Genomic DNA, 19,979 nt, shown 5'->3' on the forward strand with positions numbered 1-19,979 from the left:
ACTGGATTTACAGTTGGTTTAAGTCTTTGTAGAGCACTAATGAAGCAGAGGATCTGTTACATAGTAGTGACGAAAGTGCCAATAGGTCTCTGTGACATAATGGTCCAGCCAGAGACATTAGATTCATGCCGTGTCCCATCTCTCTTATGGCCTGTCAACTCTCTATCTAATAAATTATTGTACTTTTAAGATGTGGATGGTCAGCTGCTAATCGCACTATGTTGTTCGGGTCAGGATCCTGAGATCACTTTTGCATCCCAGCAGTTGACCTGACGCAGAGCTACAAGACGCCTTACACCCACCTGTCACATTACACTGGCTCCAGGAGGTTATTTAGTGATCATTTACACCACGTGTCTGTATGCTACCGCTGAACAAGCCTCTGCGTTTTCAGCCTGGACTGAATCTACAGCAAAATATCACCAGGCAGCTTGAAACTGTGTTCTTACTGTAAAAGCATAAGTCCGTTCTACAAATTACAAGATTTAATATCATGGCGATGTCAGGTGTGCTCAGCTGAAAAAGCATGATGGTTCCTCTGTATGCAGTTCCATGACTTTTAGGCACATATGCAGCCACAATTTGGCTTTTATTTATTTTTCAAGGTTGGATTAAATTCATGCTTTGCGGTAAATCTGAGGCAGGTTATCAAAATTATTAAAGTATCATTTATATTATGTAGGTGAAATGTTTATTTTTACAGTCTTGGAGTTAAATAATGCACAAAGGATCCTTCCATGCAGTATGCTGCTGATGGGCTCATGATTTATGGTTTGACCACAGAGAAGGCAGTCTAAGTCTGACAGGAAGCAGGTGTAACCAGGGGCATCCGGTCAGTGGCCACTGGAAGGCAGTTCAAGCACACACACACACACACACACACACACACACACTCAGCTCCTGGCGCCTCAGCTAAAGCCACAACCCCTCAGCTCACCACACCGACTCACTGGCGAGGATCTATCACAAGGACTTCATCAAGCATTCAACCTCCTCTCACACACACACACACACACACACACACACACATACCACAGAAACCACAAATAAAGACCATGGTCCAGGTTAACTGTAAGAGTAAATAAGGGCACAAGTATTGTATAGTCATAAAAAAAAAAATAAAACAAAAACAATGTAAAGCTGGTGCATTTTGACTTTGGGTCTGTATTGCACAATATCTACAACATCACACTGAAAAGACACATGTAACATACAGTATGATCAAAACCAGTGTCATCAGACTAAACTAAACTAGAGAAAAGACACACAGTAAATCTGTTGCCCCTGACCAAAACAAACATTACTGATTCATGGGGACTTTCATCTCATGTTCATCACACATGACCACGATAATGGAAATGAGCAGGAGGCACAAAGTGATGGTGAAGATTTTAACTCTTTGGAGGCTCTTGTGATGTCATTTGTTTTCTTGTGACAGCAGAAATATAGTTCCATGTCTAGTCACTGAAATGCAGTGATCTGACAGCAAGATCATCGTTTCTTTATCCGAAGGCGCAAACATCCAGACTGAGTGACTGTTTCAGTAATACAGTGACACATTTTCCTTTTGACTGGAACACTTAACCTTGTGCAATCATTGCTTAAACGATGAGACGGCACAAAATTCAGAACTTACACAATCTCTGCTAAATTGCCAGAACAACAAGATCAAAAGTTTGCATCATCTTTTTAATTTTTATATGTATATATATATATAAAACATAAAGAAAGAAGTACTACTACTACAAAGTGTCACTTTGGGGGCACACAGTAGACTTACAGAATTTCCAAGTGGGAAACTTTCAAACTGTGCAATTATGCTCCTATAACTCATACGAATGCTCAGAGGAGTGCAGTGTTAACGGCGTGCAGGGTGGGTTAAATAGGCCGTGTGCTTGGCTTGGCTCTTGCTGTCTATCAGAAGCAGCTGGTTATTCTTGTGGTGGGAAATCATCTCGTCGAGGGTGCTGAAAATCTGAGAGGGCAAGAGAGCGATAAAGGAGAGAGGTCGTTAAATAAACGGCCTGCAATTCTTCCACAATCCTTTTCTCTTTGTCTTCTTCCTGCTGTGGTGGAATGTGACAAAGTACTTTTACTTGAGTACTGTACTTAGGTACAGTTCAGTGTACTTGCACAAGCTTTAGTTACTTGTCACTTTTCCGATTACAATTTCTCATACCCCTCCTGTCCATTGAAAACCATGTATCTCCAAAGACGGTGATTTTGAATTGGATTTTCTTTTTTGATAAACTGAAGGATCAAATGTTCCTTTATAAGCTGAGAAAATTCTCCTACTTCTTGAGATAAATGAACTATTAGAAAATCCTCTAAATGCATCGTCGCAAAGCTGAAAACAGATCTTGGAAAGTTGATTTCTTAGAGGTAAGTGGTTCTCACAGGACAGCGGTGCTACAAACGTGATGATCTTATAGAAAATGATTCAGTGCTGTAGATTAAACTACACAACACTTTATAAAGTAGTTAAATGAGCTCAGTCTTAAACATCTACAGTAGTAAAATGCCACATACACATTAATGCAGCAGGAATATCAGTCCAAAAACATCAGATATAAAATTAACACATTACCAGGGACAATTTTACTGCAGATGAGCACTTTTAATACTTTAAGTACATTTTGCTGATACTGCATACTTTTACTTAAATGTAAAATTTCACTTGTGTGTTTTCACATTGTGGTATTAGTACTTTTACTTAAGTAAAGTATTTGAATACTTCTTCCACCGCTGCCCTCCTGTCTCTGTCTACAGCCCGCTCCCCTCTCTTTAACCCTCACCTCTTCGTTCTTCTTGCCTTCTTTTCCGAGAGCATAAACTTGTGTCTCCTCCAGGAAGCGGATTGGGACGTTGTACACCTTCTCCTGGTAGAGCACGGCGAGCGTGTACGGCTGCCGGGTGCTCTGCGCTGAGCTGTGTCGGATGAGAAAGGCACCGTCCTACAACCAGGAAAAAACAGAGGAAAACATGAAAATCTGAACAAAACTGACACGAGGAATAGGAAATAGAAAAGGATGGAGAAGAAAAGTTTGGGAAGCTTTGGCAGGAGAAAGAACAGGACAGTAGAAATGAAAGTGAGGGATGGATTAAAAAGACTGTCCATATTATAGAGAGTAAGTAGTGGAAATGGAAGCTCTGAAGGCGTCTGTCTCAGATTTGGCTTTTATTTGAGTTTTATCTTGAACATCAGCAAAGACATGCACAGAAACACTCAGCAAATTTCCCTTCCTTAAGCGTCTGCGTTTGCTCGGTTAAAAAAGAAACTGATTTGAAACGACTCTCCCATCACGAGCTGATTATTACACCTGAAGTGAAACTGGTCGTTTACCTTGTTGACCCTCAGTAAGAGATCCTCAGCTGTCTTTCTGTTGCAGTCTCCAGCAAACCATTCTTTATCCTGTAATGTAACATAAATATATCAGCGACAGTAAAGCAGTCCTGTTGTGGTAGATTTGTCATACAGATCAATACTATACCTCATTCCCAGATTGTTTGGTCCCCCTCATGCCACCAGAGGAGGCTTGAAACAGATAGAAAACGCATCAAGCACAAGTTTGGGAAGTCCGTATTTGGCAACAACCAGGTGGTTAAAAAGAAGTAAAGTATGATCCATGTAATATGTGGATTATATTAAATGAGGCATCTAAGGAGAACCCAAATGATCAGTCATCCCTCAGGATTTAAAAAAAAAAAAAAAAACTCTCTTTTTGATAAAGGTGAGCTTACCCACAGGCTTAGTGTCTGCCATAGGAGGATTTGGAGGGCTGGAATAAAGACAGGAAAGCTAACATTATACTCTGCATTTAACTCTGATATGTGCATGCACTTGCAGATGGGGTCGACTGCAAAAAGAAGCTTGAAATGAATGTAAATCATTGCAGTTTGACTGTCTGATGAACCTCTCCACCCTGTCTGTATCCATCACATCTTACCTGGGTTTGGCTTCCTTCAGGTTTGAAGGTAGAGGCGGCTTGACACTGGGAGTTGGTGGAGGGAGTTTGGTAGGAAACGTGGCACGTCTAGCTTCAACTGAAGAGGTAAGATATGCGCTCTTCATCATTACCAAAATACTTTGGTTTGAGTGTGGTTTAAACTGTATTTGATCAGTGTTTTCATGTGCTTTACCTGTTTGTATCTCATTCAAGGAGGGCAAGAGTGAATTCTGAAAGGGAGGAAACAGAAGTTACTGAAAACTTCTATTTCTAATTCAGCCTCTTTCTTGACAGTCTTACTTTAAATGAAAACAGAGCTTAGGAAAGAGGAGATGATAAGACTAAGCACTGAGATGAATAGACACTCACAGACTTAGCCCTGGGAACCGGAGGCTTCATCCTGCAGAAAGAGAGAATGTTCATTTTCATTGCATGTTTACTACCTGGATTTTACTCTGCGGTGCCATTACTATATCTGCCACATTTGCATTTCACTGCAAAAACGCAGCAGCATCGTTGCCTGATGTGACATAGAATATGAAGCTCCGCAGACAGATTATATCACAGGTTACTTCAGGTTGGTGCGTATCACCGTGCTCTGCTCAGACAGCGGGTCGAAAGCTGCTTTGGTCCAGGCTGAAGTACACTTACATGGGTATGGGAGAAGATGCAAGCGCTGTCTTGGGAGATGGAGGCATCCTCATCGGCCCACGAGGGGCAGGAGGGCAAGCTGAGGAGCAGGGAGAAAGGAAGTTTTCTTTCACTGCACATATCGCTGTTGGGCAAATTGCAGATAGCTGTTGATATCTGATCACTACAATTAGCATCTAGTTCTAGTGAAGTGTGACGTAACCTACCAGCTGTAGGCTCTAAATACAGGTCGTCATTATCTTCCTGAAACACAAAAGGACAAATATTGTCATATATTGATAATACATAGGAGCACATTTCTCAATACACATGGTGAAATATGGTAAAAAATTGACTGACAAGCTGTTTCATTGCACGTGTGTAGCACGGCCGCTGTAACCCTTTTTGTCATTCATTATTACTCTGCTGATACTCTCATGCCCTTTTTTTCGCTGCCTGCCTTTTATGTAATAAGCTTTTGGTATTATTGTTTTATCCAAGATTTAATGTTCATGTATTTGTCCGTTAAGGACAGCAGAATCCTTCCTGCTGCTCTGATTCTTTGAGAGGGTTCCATCAGGGTCTCCCTAATAACTGTATAACAACATGCTATAAATGGTCAATTCCTCCATGTATGTGTCTCCGACTGAACTGATGTTAAATGGTGTTTTAAACCCCTTAAATCTACTTAAATCTACCGAGCCACTGTTCTCTATCTCTGACCTGACCGCCCTAAACGTGTCTTTGAATCCTTTCCTCAACCCAAGCAAAGAGCTGCATCATGTCTGCACTGACTAAAGTGCATTGGTCCCATGGATGTGTCATGAAACAGTGGACCCCGGGGCACAGACATGTCATAGACCCTCAGGCTGAAAAGAAATGCTGTCTGTCATTTTGTTCCACTTTCAGTGACATCCCACAGGTCTCAGGTGTTGGTTCAACAGCTGCACCTGAACTTAGTATTTAGTTCAAACAGTAGATGGCGACAGGCTGTTTGACAGATATTATGCACAATACTGGAAAGAACAATGCAAAATATGACACGAAGCCATCAAAGAAAACCTGAGATGTAGGTTGGACTTTCTTAAAACTGCTGGTTTTGTTTGAATAACTAATCTTAAAAAATAAAAAACTGAACAAAAATATTGGATTAAAAGAGTCAAATTGGGATCAGGATTAAAAACACATGATCAGGACATCCCTACCTTCACTGAGCTCTGTGACTTTTCAACAAAACTGATCACTTCAAACAGGTGGTCCAGCCAAGGGGCCCATTCAGTAGTCCAGCCACCATCAGTGTTTAGTTATTCTACTTCAGCCTGTCTTATGAGCAGCCACAGGTCAGCCCTCATCAGAAACATTTCCACACAGGAATCATGAGCACACGTTAAACTTACCTGTTCTTCATTCGGATCCAGATACACGTCTGAAATGCAGAAGGAAAATACTAGCAGTGATTTGTGTTGATGTGCTGTCAAACTCTGTGGTGAATGGCACAAATACATTTTTATTACATCTTTTTAGAATGTGCCACACATTCAGTTAATTATTTAGTTTATCCGGAGGTTTCTCATCTTTTTATTATTCATAATGTCATAACAACATAGCATACTACATTATAAACCTCACATGTGGAGGCATTGAATGCAAGAATTGTAGAACAAAACACATAATGAGGCAGAACTGGACAAGATCAAACACACCCACACTGCAGAGTGATAACCAGCAGGACTGCTGATTAACACGTTTTACTGTGTAGATGTGCTATATTGGTTGGTTTTTTAAAGTATTGTACATTTATACAGAATTTTGTCTTTCCAGTTTTGCAAAATTGTCTTTGTCGCTGTATTACAGGAGATTAATAGGAAAGTTCTGAGGTGCTGTGAAATGTGTAATAAAGAGATGTGTGTTCAAGCAGTGCAGCAGTGGGGTGAATATTCAAGCAGTGACAGTGTAGTTTACTGACACTACACTAGGTGGCGGTCTCTTCTTCGTTTCAGTGCAATCTCTGCTTAAACTGCACTACAGTTCCTGTCTGTATTTATTTATTCCAAACTAACAGCTGTTGCTGCTGGAAACACAATATGTCTGTGTGCCATGAGGATTTTTCCCTGGGAAAGATCTACAAAGCAGCAGGTGTGCATCAACACATCTCCCCATTCAGACATTTGCCTTCCCCTCAGTCAACAGTCATTTTCAGGCTGGTGAATTACTTCCATGAAAGCCTTATTTGTGTTGGTGGAAGTGATTACTGCACCTTCCTCGGTGTTGGAGGCAGGGTCTGGAGCAGGAGCAGAGTGGACTGGCGGAGGAGGCATCATCTTCTTTCTCCCAGGCTTCTCGTTCCTGTCTATCTCAGGTGCTGGAGGGGAGGAGGATGCAGTTGTATCACATTGAATTACAGCGATGAAGAGAGATGGTTTACACAGTAATGAATGAGTACAGATGAACAGCTCACGTTTTTTGGTGTGGGAGTCGTAGAAGAATTCCTCGGCCCGGTGTTGAGGTTTCTGGATGACAGAGGTGAGACTGTTTGATTAGAGCAGTTCATGAAAGACATTTGACAGATGTAGATTCACACAGAAACAGACTTCCAGGACACTGAGCTGTTGTTACCAAGGCTCTGCCTGGTCGGGGTGGAGGAGCAGCCTGCCTCTGTGGAACAGCGGGATTGGACGTCCTCTCTGCACAAACAGCAACAGAGTTTTACATTGTCATGGTTATCTATGCTGAACGGGGCTTAAACCTGTGTCTACCCGAACCCTGTGTGCAGTAATGACAGTGTCGTTACCCAGATAAACGTTCTCCTCCACTTGTCTCTGTGGGACTTTAACAGCCAGACGCTCACACGGAGGCGCTTCATACATGTCACTTTCCTCATCGTCCTGCCATTAGAATTAGCATTTTGACTGGGTTAGATAGATAAAACGTAATCCTCCTCAGTAGAGCAGCGTAGAAAATGAAACACCTGTCACAAGCAGCATCAGGATGTCTCTCACAAAAGGAGGCAGAGCTCATGGGAAATGTAGTAACAAGGTCATACGATTTAGATGAAGCTGTTCAGAGATGCCTCATGTGGCAGCTTTAATAACGTGTGGATGAAACTAGGAAAACCGCACATTCAGGGACTTGTTGTCTTTCTACTTACAAACTCATCCTGTGGCCATCCTGCATTGTTATCTGAAACAGACCGATTGGCAAAAAAACACATTGATTGATAATAGAGCTTGTAATCCAATGAGGACACAAAGACAGGAGGGATCAAAACATGTTTCCCTTCATTCAAAGATGAGATTAAATCTCACCTGTCCTCCTGGGTGGAGCTGGAGGTCCGCTGTGTCTGACAGAGAGAGGAGGGGTAAGGTGCTGGGGTACCATTTTATTTCATGCATAATAAAGTGAAGAGATCTCAGTACTTACAGGTTCTTTAGTTTTCCAAAGAAGCTCTGGAAACACAGAAAGCTCACATAAGTCTTCAGAGATTCAACACTGACAAAGTAAACTTAGCTGCATTCCTGGCTGGTAATCATTTACTTTCAGTTATCTATCAGCTTCGTCATCACACCTGAGTCAGTGGCTGCTTTTAGGGAAGGTCACCATGATGGACAATAGAGCTTTATTCAGAACACAAGTACCCTTATTCAAATACTATACTGAAGTTCAGTTTTGAGGTACTTTTACTTTGAAAATATGGTACTTTTTACTCCACAACATTCATTCATTCATTTCATACATGTAACAACATATAATCAACAAATAAATGTAGTTGTTTTATTATAGAAGGTAAGATAAGACTTACTGATCCCCAGGAGAAATTCACAAACTACATTATACAAAGTAAATTAAGTCCACTTTTACCAGCTACAACATGAAAGTTCTATATACATTGATCCATCAATAATTGTAATCCAATAATATAATATATATTATTCTGAAATGGGCCACACTGCATAATGAGTACATTTTGTCTTGGTACTTTGAATATATTACATATTATATATTGATACTCTTTCATCAAGTAAAGATTTGAATGCATGACTTTTACATGGAAAACAATATTTCTACACTGTGATATTACTATTTTTACTGAAGTAAAACTACTCATTTTTTGTTCACATTCTTCTCATAAATGTTAAATAGGAGCGTTTCAGTCTTCTCACTGTAACTTATTTAGTCCTCCTGATCCTCGTGAATTGTATCTCTATGATCCTTGATTGCTGTTTCATCTGCAGGGATACAACTGGGGTTGGCAGCGGGAGGCGGAGATAAACACCCGTGTCAAGCGATATCAGGAAGTGGAGCGACAGTATCTGTTTTCCCACTGTGCCAGGCAAGGTAGAGGAAGTGTTGGTGTGAAGTAAATTATTATAGACAGGCAGGGAGAGAAAGAGGGACTGCAGAGCCTTTAGCTGCTTTTATCAGCTTTCTCTTGATAAATGAGGAGCAGCAGAGAGGTGACGAAAAGGACAAAGAGAAGTACATTATTATTCTAATTCAGTCATTCCAAAAATATCTGCATGTTCAGGCCGAGTCAGGTTACAGTGACGGCCTTCTGCTTTGTCTCTGCCAGTGTTCAGCTGCTACCTGTTTTCACTTCTCTCTGATGGGAAAGGTTTGAAACAACCTGTGAAGTCCCAGTGACAAGTGTTGTCAGTGGTCCAGGATGCCAGCAGGAGGAAAAAGGAAGAAGTCATGGGACCATGAAACGAACTCTGATGCAAACAAGGACAAGACGCACTGAGCGTCATTCAAATGTTCCACTATTCAGACAATAGAAATAGTGTATCTGTCTTATCACAAGTAATTATGTTAGATACCAACAGAAAACAATCAGCTACTGTTTTATAATATTTAATGTTTATATTTGACAGAGATATTAAGATGCCATATGAGCTGAATGTTAGTTTTAAAACTAATAAGGGCCATGAGAGACCATAGAGCTGATTTTTCTTAAGTTTCTATGTTAGTAAAACCCCACCTGAGAATACTTCTGTAGTTGGATATCACTTACACACAAAGTTATCCATGCGTGGTGCAGACTTAATGTTATGCAGAAGGAGAGAGAGGGAAATCTATGTGAACAAGCATGTTGTGCTCAGATGTATTTTTAATGTTGAATAAAACACAAAATTTTCTTCCACTCGCTGGAATCTCAGCAAGGACCCCTGAGAAATTTGGGAATGTTGCAGACGAAGCTCCAACACCATCTCTGACTGAACACCTTTCAAACTCCTACATGGTCATGTTATAATGGCAAATAAGGACATGGCTCAGATCCCACATCTACAAGCTAAAGACGAAGCTCGACACGCTTTGTACACGTAGAACTGACACTACTTGGTCTGCGGGAAACAAAACAAACACGTATATTTTTACTTGCTAGATTTCCAATTTATTTGAATTTCATTTTTCAGCTATAAAAAGAAAACACTTCATCTAAATGTCAAAGCCTCAAAATGTGCACATCAATAAAGCTCCTGTATCAACCGTGATTCAATTTTGCAATCAAAATCCAAATAAATTACACTGAAACACATTTGATTAAAATCTAATTTTGTCCACAAAGAAACAGTTTTTCTGATTTTCAACATGAAAGGAAGTTTAACCAACTTGACCTTTGAGAGCGCTTTATTCTACAGTAATGCACATTACTGATGCCTGTAGCTGGGCAGTATCTACTTTCAGGTCATCTGCAAACACTAGTTGTGTGGGTTCTCTTTACTGTTTGCCTTCACACTCCCACACAATCACAACTTTAACAGAGTAGCAGCCATGTTATCTGTGGCCCATTCAGAACTCCAGAAGAAAAAATGCTGAAATAAAGGTAACAAGATGGAAGTACTACTCAGCTGCTGCAGCACTGAAACTGCCATCGACAACACCTGCTCACTTCCCTCTCACTCCACCCAAAGTTTTCAGAGTGTACAGCAAAATAAAACAGTACTTTACCATTGTCATGATTTGGGGTCGAGTCTCACAGCTTAAGTCATGAGGAAATGTCTTCGTTTCAGTCGTTGGATGCAAATGGTTTTGAAGCTTAAAAGTGAGCGATACAGAGAGAAGAGAGTGAAGAGCAGCTCTAACTGATCTCATTTGCATTTCCTACTTGTGTCACACAGCCTCACCTGCTGCTGGACTGCCTTTAAATGAACTACCACACAGCTCAAACATGGCTCCAGATTTCCCTGCTGCAACCTGCCAGTGGCCATTTAACCAGCTGTGTTTGATAAAATTCACTGCGCCTGCTAAATAACATTTCCTTTGTATCCCATCTGGAATCAAAAGGGTAATTCATTATTTACTTTTGATACAGACACGTGATCAATGAAGCAAAGTTAGCCAAGGTGTGATTACGTAGGGAGGCAGCATTGCATTAAATTACATGTACTTAAGACGCTGGCAACTGAGTGTAGGTTTAAATACGACCCCAGTATCTTTTCTTTCAGGCAACAAGTCATCTTATTATTCATCACTGACTAATGTCCCGATGCTGATTTACAGCTGAAAATATATAATAACATTGTCAGTCAAACTTAATGCCCCAATCATTTGCTCTTAGGAGAAATATCACATGATTTGGTGTGTAGTTACTCACTGAATCAATAGATTTCATATAATTTTACATGGATGTCTGAGTTAGTGAGATTAAAGGTGTATCAAGGTTACAAGACCTCAAGTTTCTCTCTTTTCTTCCTCAAAGTACAGCACAGTCCGGTTCTGGTAAAGCTAGAAATTTGACAGGAAACTGTAACTCAAATCTAATTTGAATCCTTTTGAGTCTGAATTCTTGAAACTGTTCCTTACAGTTTTATTATGGGCTGTGGTTTCCTGTTGTTTTTAATCTATGGTTTTATGGCCCTTTATTTGCCATGTTTTGGTATTAAGCTTTGGTTGATTGGGATGGGAGCACTTTCATTTCCATGTTTTATGGATGAAACAATTGAACCTTGACCTTGAATGCTGTTCTTTCAAATAAGTGAAATCCCACACTGTTTCTTAATTGATAGCATTTAGTGAGTAATGGGTACTGTGACATCTCAGCACATGAGAGTAACGGCTTGAAAATAAATTCAAAGAGGCCATGATCCAGAAAACACAGTTGGACACACAGACAACCTCAGACACAAGTCCTTATCTGTAAATAAGATTGAGTGAAGCTGAAATCTGGAGAGGCCTGTGTTATATATTAAAGGCCAAAAAACATACACACTAAGAAAATGATTGTCTCTGATTTATGGAGGTTGCAGTAACTAAAAATGAATTCAACTGATATCGACAGACTGTGTCGTTTTATTATCCACATGCTGACAGAATTACGATGAAACTCAATTTCATTCAGAGGCTGATAAACCTTTTTTCTTACCTTAGTGACTCTTAAGCTGTCATGGTGTGATGAATTCATCAGTGATTTACTGAAGATGATAAAATGCCACAACAAGGTCAGAAAGCATAAAAAGATTTATTCCAAATATTATTTATTGACAAAGGAGTATGTTGCTAGATGTGGTTATAATGACAGTGACAATAAATTATTAAGCTACAGTACAAGATAATAAAACAATATAAAATACACATAAATATTAACTTAGTACAAAACATCTAAAACTCAGTCACAGAACAAAGTGAGTTTGTTAAGGAGATGAGCTTTGCAGTCAATAAGCAGTATAAATGTATAACGAGAAAAGAACAGCCCCCAGTTATTTTCAATATAAAATCAATTTGCAGACAATGTACATGCTGTATACATGCTGGGCTCAACCCAGGTGTCTGGTGGAGAAGTGCTCGGGAGATCTGGTACAAACAAAACAACAAAAAATAGCGGAGAGCAGCTGAGATTTCATGCTTCAGCTCACAGGACACAGGTTTGTTGAATGGAGTGAATATCTCAGAGCTTCCTGCTTCCACCTGTTCAATTCTACTCCCGTCAAAGGCATCAGGGAGCTAAAACTGCAAAAAAAAAAAAACCAAGCTGAATCTGAACCAGCAGATAAGGTCTGTGTTTTGGGTGAAGGTCTGGAACTCTTCGAATGCCCCTTGAAAATGCAGATGCTGCAATAAAACTGGTTAAGCCAACACAACCTCAAATCTTCAAGACAATGTGTAACACAGTCTTTGTATGAGACGTAAAAAAAAAATGCCTAAATTCCTATGTGACTCACTGTGCTGTGCAAACTAAATGCTTATGTTGAGTGAAGTGCTCTTTTGGAGTAAAAGTGCTACTGACCTGAAGTCTGTGACTCCTTATTTAAACCAGCACAAAGCCTGTTAGATAGAGCAGAGGAACATACTGATGTTTCCTATTTTTCCTGCCTGAACATCCAGGTTGTTGGATGCAAAACTGAGAAAACACATGAAAGCTTTGAACACAAGAAAAGACAAAAATCATAGATCAAGATGGCCCAGGAGGAGGAAAAAGAGGTTGTCCTGTGTTTCTGTCCATACTGTGAAACTTGAGACCATGGAGCTACATTGAGCCTGTAAACCCATGACTGAGGTCCTCCTTGTGTGCCTCAGTAGGAGTGGTCCTGCTGGTTTAAAACCTCCATCAGGTTGGATTTAGATCAATAGATGAACAGAATCAGAGTCCTGTGGATCTCTCTGTCTGTCTTCTCCATGATGAACATATCTGCGCTCGTTGTTTTACCCACTGCATTTATGGGTACGGTCATGCAACCACATCTTCTTTGCAGTCTCTCATTAGACTGGGTTTGCTGTAATTTTGCCATTGATCCAGTCGATGTAACGGGTGACGCGGGTGTAGACCCCAGGCTTATCCCTCTGCCCACATCCGTCACCCCAGCTGATCACACCCATCAGAGTCATCCTGTCTTTGTTTCGGCAGACAAGCGGGCCACCAGAGTCTCCCTGTGGGTGAAGTTCAAAAAGGACAAATTAGATCAAGTAATGTCCTCAGCATTGATTTCAGGAAGAGGTTAAGTGTTAAAATCAGGCGTTCTCACCTTGCAGGCATCGTCCAGGCCTCGGGTGTCACCTGCACACAGCATGTTGGAGGTAACTGGCCGTCCAGACAGCACATCTGGGATGCAGCGCTCGTTGGGCCACAGGCGAACGTAACCTCTCTTAACACGCTCGGAGTACTCTGCAGAAACTGTGGAGAGAGCCTTTAAGTTAGTACCATACGACCAACCAACACACACACCCATGTACACCTCCATTGCTGCAGGACACCTCAACAATAACTGTGACATTTTTGATTCTACAGCTCCATTTCATCACTTATCTTCCATCTCTCCCCAATAATATTATAGGAAGACAACGAGCAGCAGCAGTGTGTCTCTATGATCCTCTCACTCTTCTGTGACTACATGATGCTACTTGTCATGAAGGTGACAGTACTCCATAGAGTATATAGGCTACAATATAGCATAGACTTGAGTATTTATCAAAACACAGCACAGTGAGGCTGTTAATATTTCATAGGCATGGTCAGAGCCATAGATTCTAACTTGCACCTACTTCAATAAGAAAAAGGATCAATGAGTCAGGCAGACTGAACTAACATTAGACTAATCACCTTCCTGTGCACCTTACACTGCCCTCTGCTGGTCAATCAAGTCACTGACACCAATTTGCTTGTAAGACACATCTGACACAATAGTAGCCCTGCAACATTAAAGAATGCAGTGAAGTGGGAGGGGTGTTTGCTTACATTCTGAGTCTTTTCCATAGCCTGAGATCTCACACTCAGTCCAGTCAGGCAGCACCAGCCCACGTTCAGGCAGACACACAGGAAAAACCTCCGGAGAGTTTATAGCACAGATGCCAATGTCCGTTTTCAGCTTCAAGAGAGCTGCAAGTGGAAAGTGACCAGAGGAAAGTCAGGGTAATGCAGTGGGAGCATTTGGGATGGAGAACTGAGGGACGATTTTAAGTTTTAACGAGGCTTTGCTGCCCACTTAAGGTTCCATATCATCACCGCAGGGAGAAAACATGGCTGCTTAAGTGTCTCATTTAATTTTCATCACTGTTTCATCTGGGCACAACAATTTCAAACTCCGCATAATCTGCATAATTTTCAGTAACAACAGAAATATATAGAATATTAGATGCTAACATGGAAAGAATGAAATGTTCACCCACCAATGTCATTGTCAAATGTTTCATTGTCAAATTTCTCGTGGATCCAGTACTTCTCAACCTTGAAAATCTGCTCGCTGGTGGAATTCTTTTTTCGAAACGTTCTTCCCAAAATCACCTCCAATTTCTCTACTTTATCACTGAAAGAGAAAGTGAATACGTTGTATGTATGCTGAATGCCAATCAGATTAACATGTGTCCTTTCTGTGACTTTGTGTGCATGTGTGAAGGATGAGAGTCATTCTTACTTGTCCTCAAAGCAGTGGGCAGCAGACAGCACCCAACAGGAGTTAATGAGGACCCCTCCACATCGGTGGAAGTGTTGCCTGTGACGGGCCTGGTAAACATTAATGAGCGCCTGCCACGGCTGCTCCGTGATGTCGCTCTCTCTGCCCCCAAACATGCGGAACGCCGGCCGGTTCAGGGTGTTGTCTAACCGCTGGCCACATGTTCCTGCAGAGAGGACAGGTTGCAGGAAGATGGTTAAATGGTTGGTGATGGTTACTACACAGCAGACACATCAGAGGAAATGGATGTGAAGATGTCCTACCTCTGTTGTTGTTAGGGGTGGGGGCACGCGGGCCGGAAGTGGTGATGATACCTGGGCGTCGTGCTAAAAAAAGAGACGACAGGTATGGGCAGTCTGCTAGCACATCACCCTTTACATCTATGCTTCAAGTATAGCTGCAGAATCAAACACTGATAATAAGGCAACTCACAGCATTTGGGTATGTCACACAGCTCCCAGGTCAGCAGCATGTTCTTGTAGGTGTGACACCAGGGGCCTACATCACCGTCTGGATTCCTGTTGGATAAAGGAAGAAGAAATGCAGAGAGAGAATGCTGAGTTATCCTGAACTTTCTGCATGCAAGGGGAACTTTTCATGTGTGCTCGTGTAATTAAAGTGTGTATCCTGGCTCTGCTACCTGCAGAAGCTGTGGCTGCCCAGCCCCAGCTCCAATGCATCAGATCTCCAAGCATTGTTGAGCTTGTGTTTGACAGCAGGGGTGTCCCAGGGGAGACAGCGAGAGCCGCTCTTAGTGACAGATGTTGTGCCTCTGTATGACTGACCCGAGCCCAGCACACATTCTTGGTACTTATCTGCTCAAAAACACACATCGAAACAAAGTGTAAAAGCAATTACTTGTTTAATTATTAGTATTTCAGCTTATTGTTGGACTTTAGTAAAGCTGTACCTTCAGGGCATTTGGGCATGGAACAAAACTCCCAGACGATCTGAGTGCCTCGATAGATGTAACACCAAGGAGAGCTGTCATTGTCAGGGTTTCTGAGCAGGGAAAAGAAAGGCAAGGATAATAAGTAAACATGCCCAAGGCTCACATAAATGAGGAAAAAACATGTCCTAAACCAAAAAGATTTAAAATGCATCATCCCAACATGGTTTTGCAAAATTAAACAGATTGTCACATCACCCAACTCACTACTCGCCACTAATTCACCTGCCATTCCAGATCTGGCAACCATTTTCTCCACAATATATGTATGTGTATATATTTGTGTGTGTGTGTGTGTGTGTGTGTGTGTGTGTGTGTGTGTATTTGCCTATTTCCAATTACTCTCTGTCAGATCGTCTATGTCATCTTTGTCATAATGTATAAGTCTTTTTCTTGTTTGTCCATTAGACATTCTTTGACTCATTAACTTTTGCTTTTAACCTTCCTGCCTTGTTTGTGAGTCATGCTTTGGGTAAATTGAGCGGTTAAAGAGACATTCCCACTTTCAGCTATAGTGCCGCAATCAGATCAGTCATGTAATTTAATTAAAAGCCAGAATACAGTAGCAAATGAATCAGTCCTGCGGAGTTAATCAAAATGTGAGCAGTATGTGTTGGATGATCCCCAGCGTCTCTTTGATCTAACTGAATACTTGCAGTTTTTTCCTCCAGAGGCTCCGACACTAAGCAGATCACACTGGTCACATACCTGCAGAAGTTGTGATTGCCCAGTCCAAGACTGGTGGCGTCCACTTTTCTAGCTGTGAACCTCCGTCCTCTCAGAGACGTGGAGTTCCAGTTGATGCACTCTGCTCCTGAATGGCTGATACTCCACGTGCCGCGGTACCCTTCACCCTGACCCTTTGCACACCTCTCCCTGGTGTCTGTTGGAGAAAGAGACCAAGTTAAATTGGATATACTGTCACTTATTTATATATGGGACTGATATCACTCTAATGACTGACCTAATTAATTTATTCTGTCACTATAAAGCATGTTTATTGGATCTGGAAAAACTTTGGCCATTCCAAAAATATTTGGAAAAATAATGAAAACATTGTTATTATTTCTTATATAAGATATTAAAATCGCAACTTGTACCCTAATGGCATTTATATTGTATTTTTCCAATTAGTGGTTTAGAAGACTGACCAAATGTAAACTATGATGATCGTAAATGCAATCAGATTTATTGAGTCTGGCCAATGTAACTCATTACTCTTTGGCTAAAATCACTTGGCTGTGACCACTGAGGTTTGAATAATTATCCCACTGAAAGGGCGGGGTGTCCCTGAAGCCTCAAAAAGTCACCCACAGAAACAAAAACACTCACATCCCAGAATGTCTTTCCATGGTTTATGAGCCTTTCTTCCCCTGTCCAGACCACAGGCCCATGACACCTACTGTTTGAGTCACACGGTCAGACTTTGACTTTATCTGCAGTCATTAACAAGTTTGTAGAAGGTTTTAATCAGTGTTGTGTCACCGGACACCCTGTCATGAACACAGCTGGATTTATTGTTGCTTTAAACCACCACAAGTCCAAATACCAGACATAGTGGAATAACCAGGGTGGACCTGATGCTGCACAGCACGACTAAATGAGAGACTAAAGTAGAGCTGAAACGAAGCTGTTTGATATAATTAAAAACTGTTGGTCGGACAAAATAAAATGTTTATTAATTGTGGACTAATCGCGCCCTAGATGGAGTTCTTGAATACTTACTGATCTCACACTGACTCCCACTGAAGCCTGGAGGACACTGACAAATGTAGTCTGAAGTGTACACGGCCTCCTTACAGGTTCCTCCGTTATAGCACTGAGACACGTAGCAGTCTGGAAGAGGCAGACAGAGTTAGTCAGTCTGTCATCACTCAGTTCTTCAGCACACAAACAATCTGAATAATCAGAATATGACTGATTGGCCACGACCACTCATGCATACAGAGAATCCAATTTGTGGGTTTGGTCCTGTGGGTCACATGTGACGTAGAAGCTCTGAGTAGTATGCAAAGGTCTGTGCGTCTGGTTCCAGATCCAGATTCTCATCATAGCCTTACTTTTAAAATATCGTGTCAGGCCAAGGGTTTCTTTCTAGAGCCCAACTGGTTTTCTGCCATCACCAGTTTGGTTTTTCATTTATTATTTCAACATTTCCTAAAGGCTGGCGTTCAGAATAACAGCGCCCCACTCGCTCCCAGCGGCATGAGCTCACAGACGGTGCACTTTGGCAGACTGCAAATGTGGTTGTAATTTGTCTGAAGGAGGGGCAGTCATGCTTCACAGAATTCGTCAATGGGGGTGAAAGTGCGCACAAGGGCTCATCTGGCACGAGTATTTCAAACAATCTCAGACTAAACTACACCCACCCAGAAACACAGAGATCCAACAGCTTGTCATTTGGATGTGCTGCAATAACAGGGATTTTGGGCACATGAGTGAGGCAAGCCAGCAAAAAATAATCATCCGAGGTAATGGCAAGGACATAGGGGTCAGTAAGGGCAGGCAAGCAGAGTGGCAGACAAATTAAAAAAGCAGAAGATTATATTCTGCTCATATAAACAAAAAAAGATTCATTAGAAAGGGACAAGACAGAAAGACAAGTCAGCCAGTCCATGTGTGTTTGTGTGTGTATGCATCCATGTCACACTCACTGATGACGGGCACAATATGACAACGCTCTCGTCCCCTTAATGCACAACGGCAATACTCCACACGCTGTCCCCTCCATCGCAGCCAAGTGTCCCCAAAACTACGCACCGCTGACGTCTCACTATCCACACAATGTACTGAGAAAACACACACACACACAAACACACACACAAACAAATGAGTATACAGCCAAGACACTTAATCATTGTCACACGTAAAAGCAGTTACAAAAATAAAGGTTCAGGAGCAGAGAGGAAGCCAGACACATAAATGAAAATAGTGGATTAAAAAAATCTGAGGATGATGATGATGATGGTGTTATTAGGAAGGACAAACAGAAGTGTGAAGGGGCTCACAGGAGGTGTCAAAGGAGGGTGAAGACTTCCTGACATGAACAATCAAAAGCGTCCGTCTAGCTGGCTGCCTGTCAGGCTCACCTCGGTAAAAACGAGTCCCTCTCTTGGAGCGGAGCAGCTCCACCTGCAGCAGAAAGACACACGTTAAACACAGAGCAGCAGTGCATGGGACCTGGTTGCGTGCCATTGGTTTTGAACCCAGACAGCCAGTGCTTTGATTTCATTTCTTCAGGATACTGTGAAAATAAACTTGCAGACTTGAAACTTGCTTCACATACAGAAGGCAGTTCATCCCAATCTGTATTTACTGTAGCTGCCTGTAGGTTTTAGTCAGACATCACTTGGTGCATACGTAGTCGTGCTGCAATACCCGAGACTTGAGAGTGGGTAGCGAATAGGAAAACATAACAAAATAAAAAATAATGAATAATTATTCTACAAAAATTAGAGAAGCAGCTTTTTGCATTTAAAATGTTGCTGTTCAGCAACTGGCAGTTGAGGGCACGACCAGAGAGGCTTTTTCAAACCAGTCAATGCTCAAAACCGCTTCACCATGCAACAAAAACACAAGTGCAGACTAACTATTTCCCCTGATGGATTACAAACCACAAGAGAATTGAAATGGATTAAAATAAGCCCTTGTTAAGGATGTAGGATTTGTAGTTAATGTGCCGAAATGTGCAAAACCACTTAGGACCTGCATGATTATGGTGCAGTACTTACATTGTCCGCTAGGCAGCAGCAGAGTGCAGACAGGAGTATCAGTGGTCCAAGTGTTCTGGTCATGGCTACTCGAGTGGTCTTCAAATCAAATGATGTGCAAGTAGAATATAAACACAGTTTAGAAACAAATGACACAAGATTTAATGAGCTAATACAGTTTAAATGGTCATGTGGAAGCACTGATACAGACACAATCATAAGACTAACTTGCACAGATCGGTAATAACATTGTGTCATTATTTGATATTAATGAGCATTTTTAACAATATCTAAGACAAAATAATGTTGAAATAAAAAAATTGGCGGCTTCCCACACAGATACTTAAGTAAAATGTAT

The 19,979-nt window shown here is 41.4% G+C and overlaps 2 protein-coding genes across 3 annotated transcripts; both read right to left on the bottom strand.

Annotated features, from left to right (window-relative positions):
* Nucleotides 1-1,858: 1,858 nt before the first annotated feature.
* LOC143320681 (B-cell linker protein) lies at nucleotides 1,859-6,906 on the bottom strand. Its single transcript, XM_076730537.1, has 12 exons — nucleotides 6,835-6,906; nucleotides 5,975-6,003; nucleotides 4,805-4,841; nucleotides 4,599-4,677; nucleotides 4,317-4,347; nucleotides 4,141-4,177; nucleotides 3,948-4,044; nucleotides 3,742-3,779; nucleotides 3,492-3,535; nucleotides 3,344-3,412; nucleotides 2,796-2,954; nucleotides 1,859-1,975 (listed from the first exon to the last, which is right to left on the bottom strand). Exons 1-12 carry the CDS (start codon nucleotides 6,896-6,898, stop codon nucleotides 1,859-1,861), a joined length of 801 nt encoding a protein of 266 aa, XP_076586652.1. The 5' UTR covers nucleotides 6,899-6,906.
* A 5,112-nt stretch (nucleotides 6,907-12,018) lies between these two features.
* Nucleotides 12,019-19,761, bottom strand: plat (plasminogen activator, tissue). Of its 2 annotated transcripts, XM_076729783.1 has the most exons (14): nucleotides 19,643-19,761; nucleotides 19,001-19,043; nucleotides 18,566-18,700; nucleotides 17,637-17,747; nucleotides 16,620-16,794; nucleotides 15,873-15,964; nucleotides 15,603-15,777; nucleotides 15,395-15,480; nucleotides 15,226-15,288; nucleotides 14,924-15,128; nucleotides 14,679-14,815; nucleotides 14,248-14,388; nucleotides 13,538-13,686; nucleotides 12,019-13,442 (listed from the first exon to the last, which is right to left on the bottom strand). In XM_076729783.1, the coding sequence occupies exons 1-14, from the start codon at nucleotides 19,703-19,705 to the stop codon at nucleotides 13,275-13,277; spliced, it is 1,743 nt and encodes a 580-aa protein (XP_076585898.1). In that variant the 5' UTR covers nucleotides 19,706-19,761; the 3' UTR covers nucleotides 12,019-13,274. The 2 variants fall into 2 exon arrangements, with proteins under 2 accessions (XP_076585898.1, XP_076585899.1); XM_076729784.1 differs by lacking the exon at nucleotides 18,566-18,700.
* Nucleotides 19,762-19,979: the final 218 nt, after the last annotated feature.

This window comes from Chaetodon auriga, chromosome 5 (assembly GCF_051107435.1).
Source record: "Chaetodon auriga isolate fChaAug3 chromosome 5, fChaAug3.hap1, whole genome shotgun sequence".
NCBI lineage: Eukaryota > Metazoa > Chordata > Actinopteri > Chaetodontiformes > Chaetodontidae > Chaetodon > Chaetodon auriga.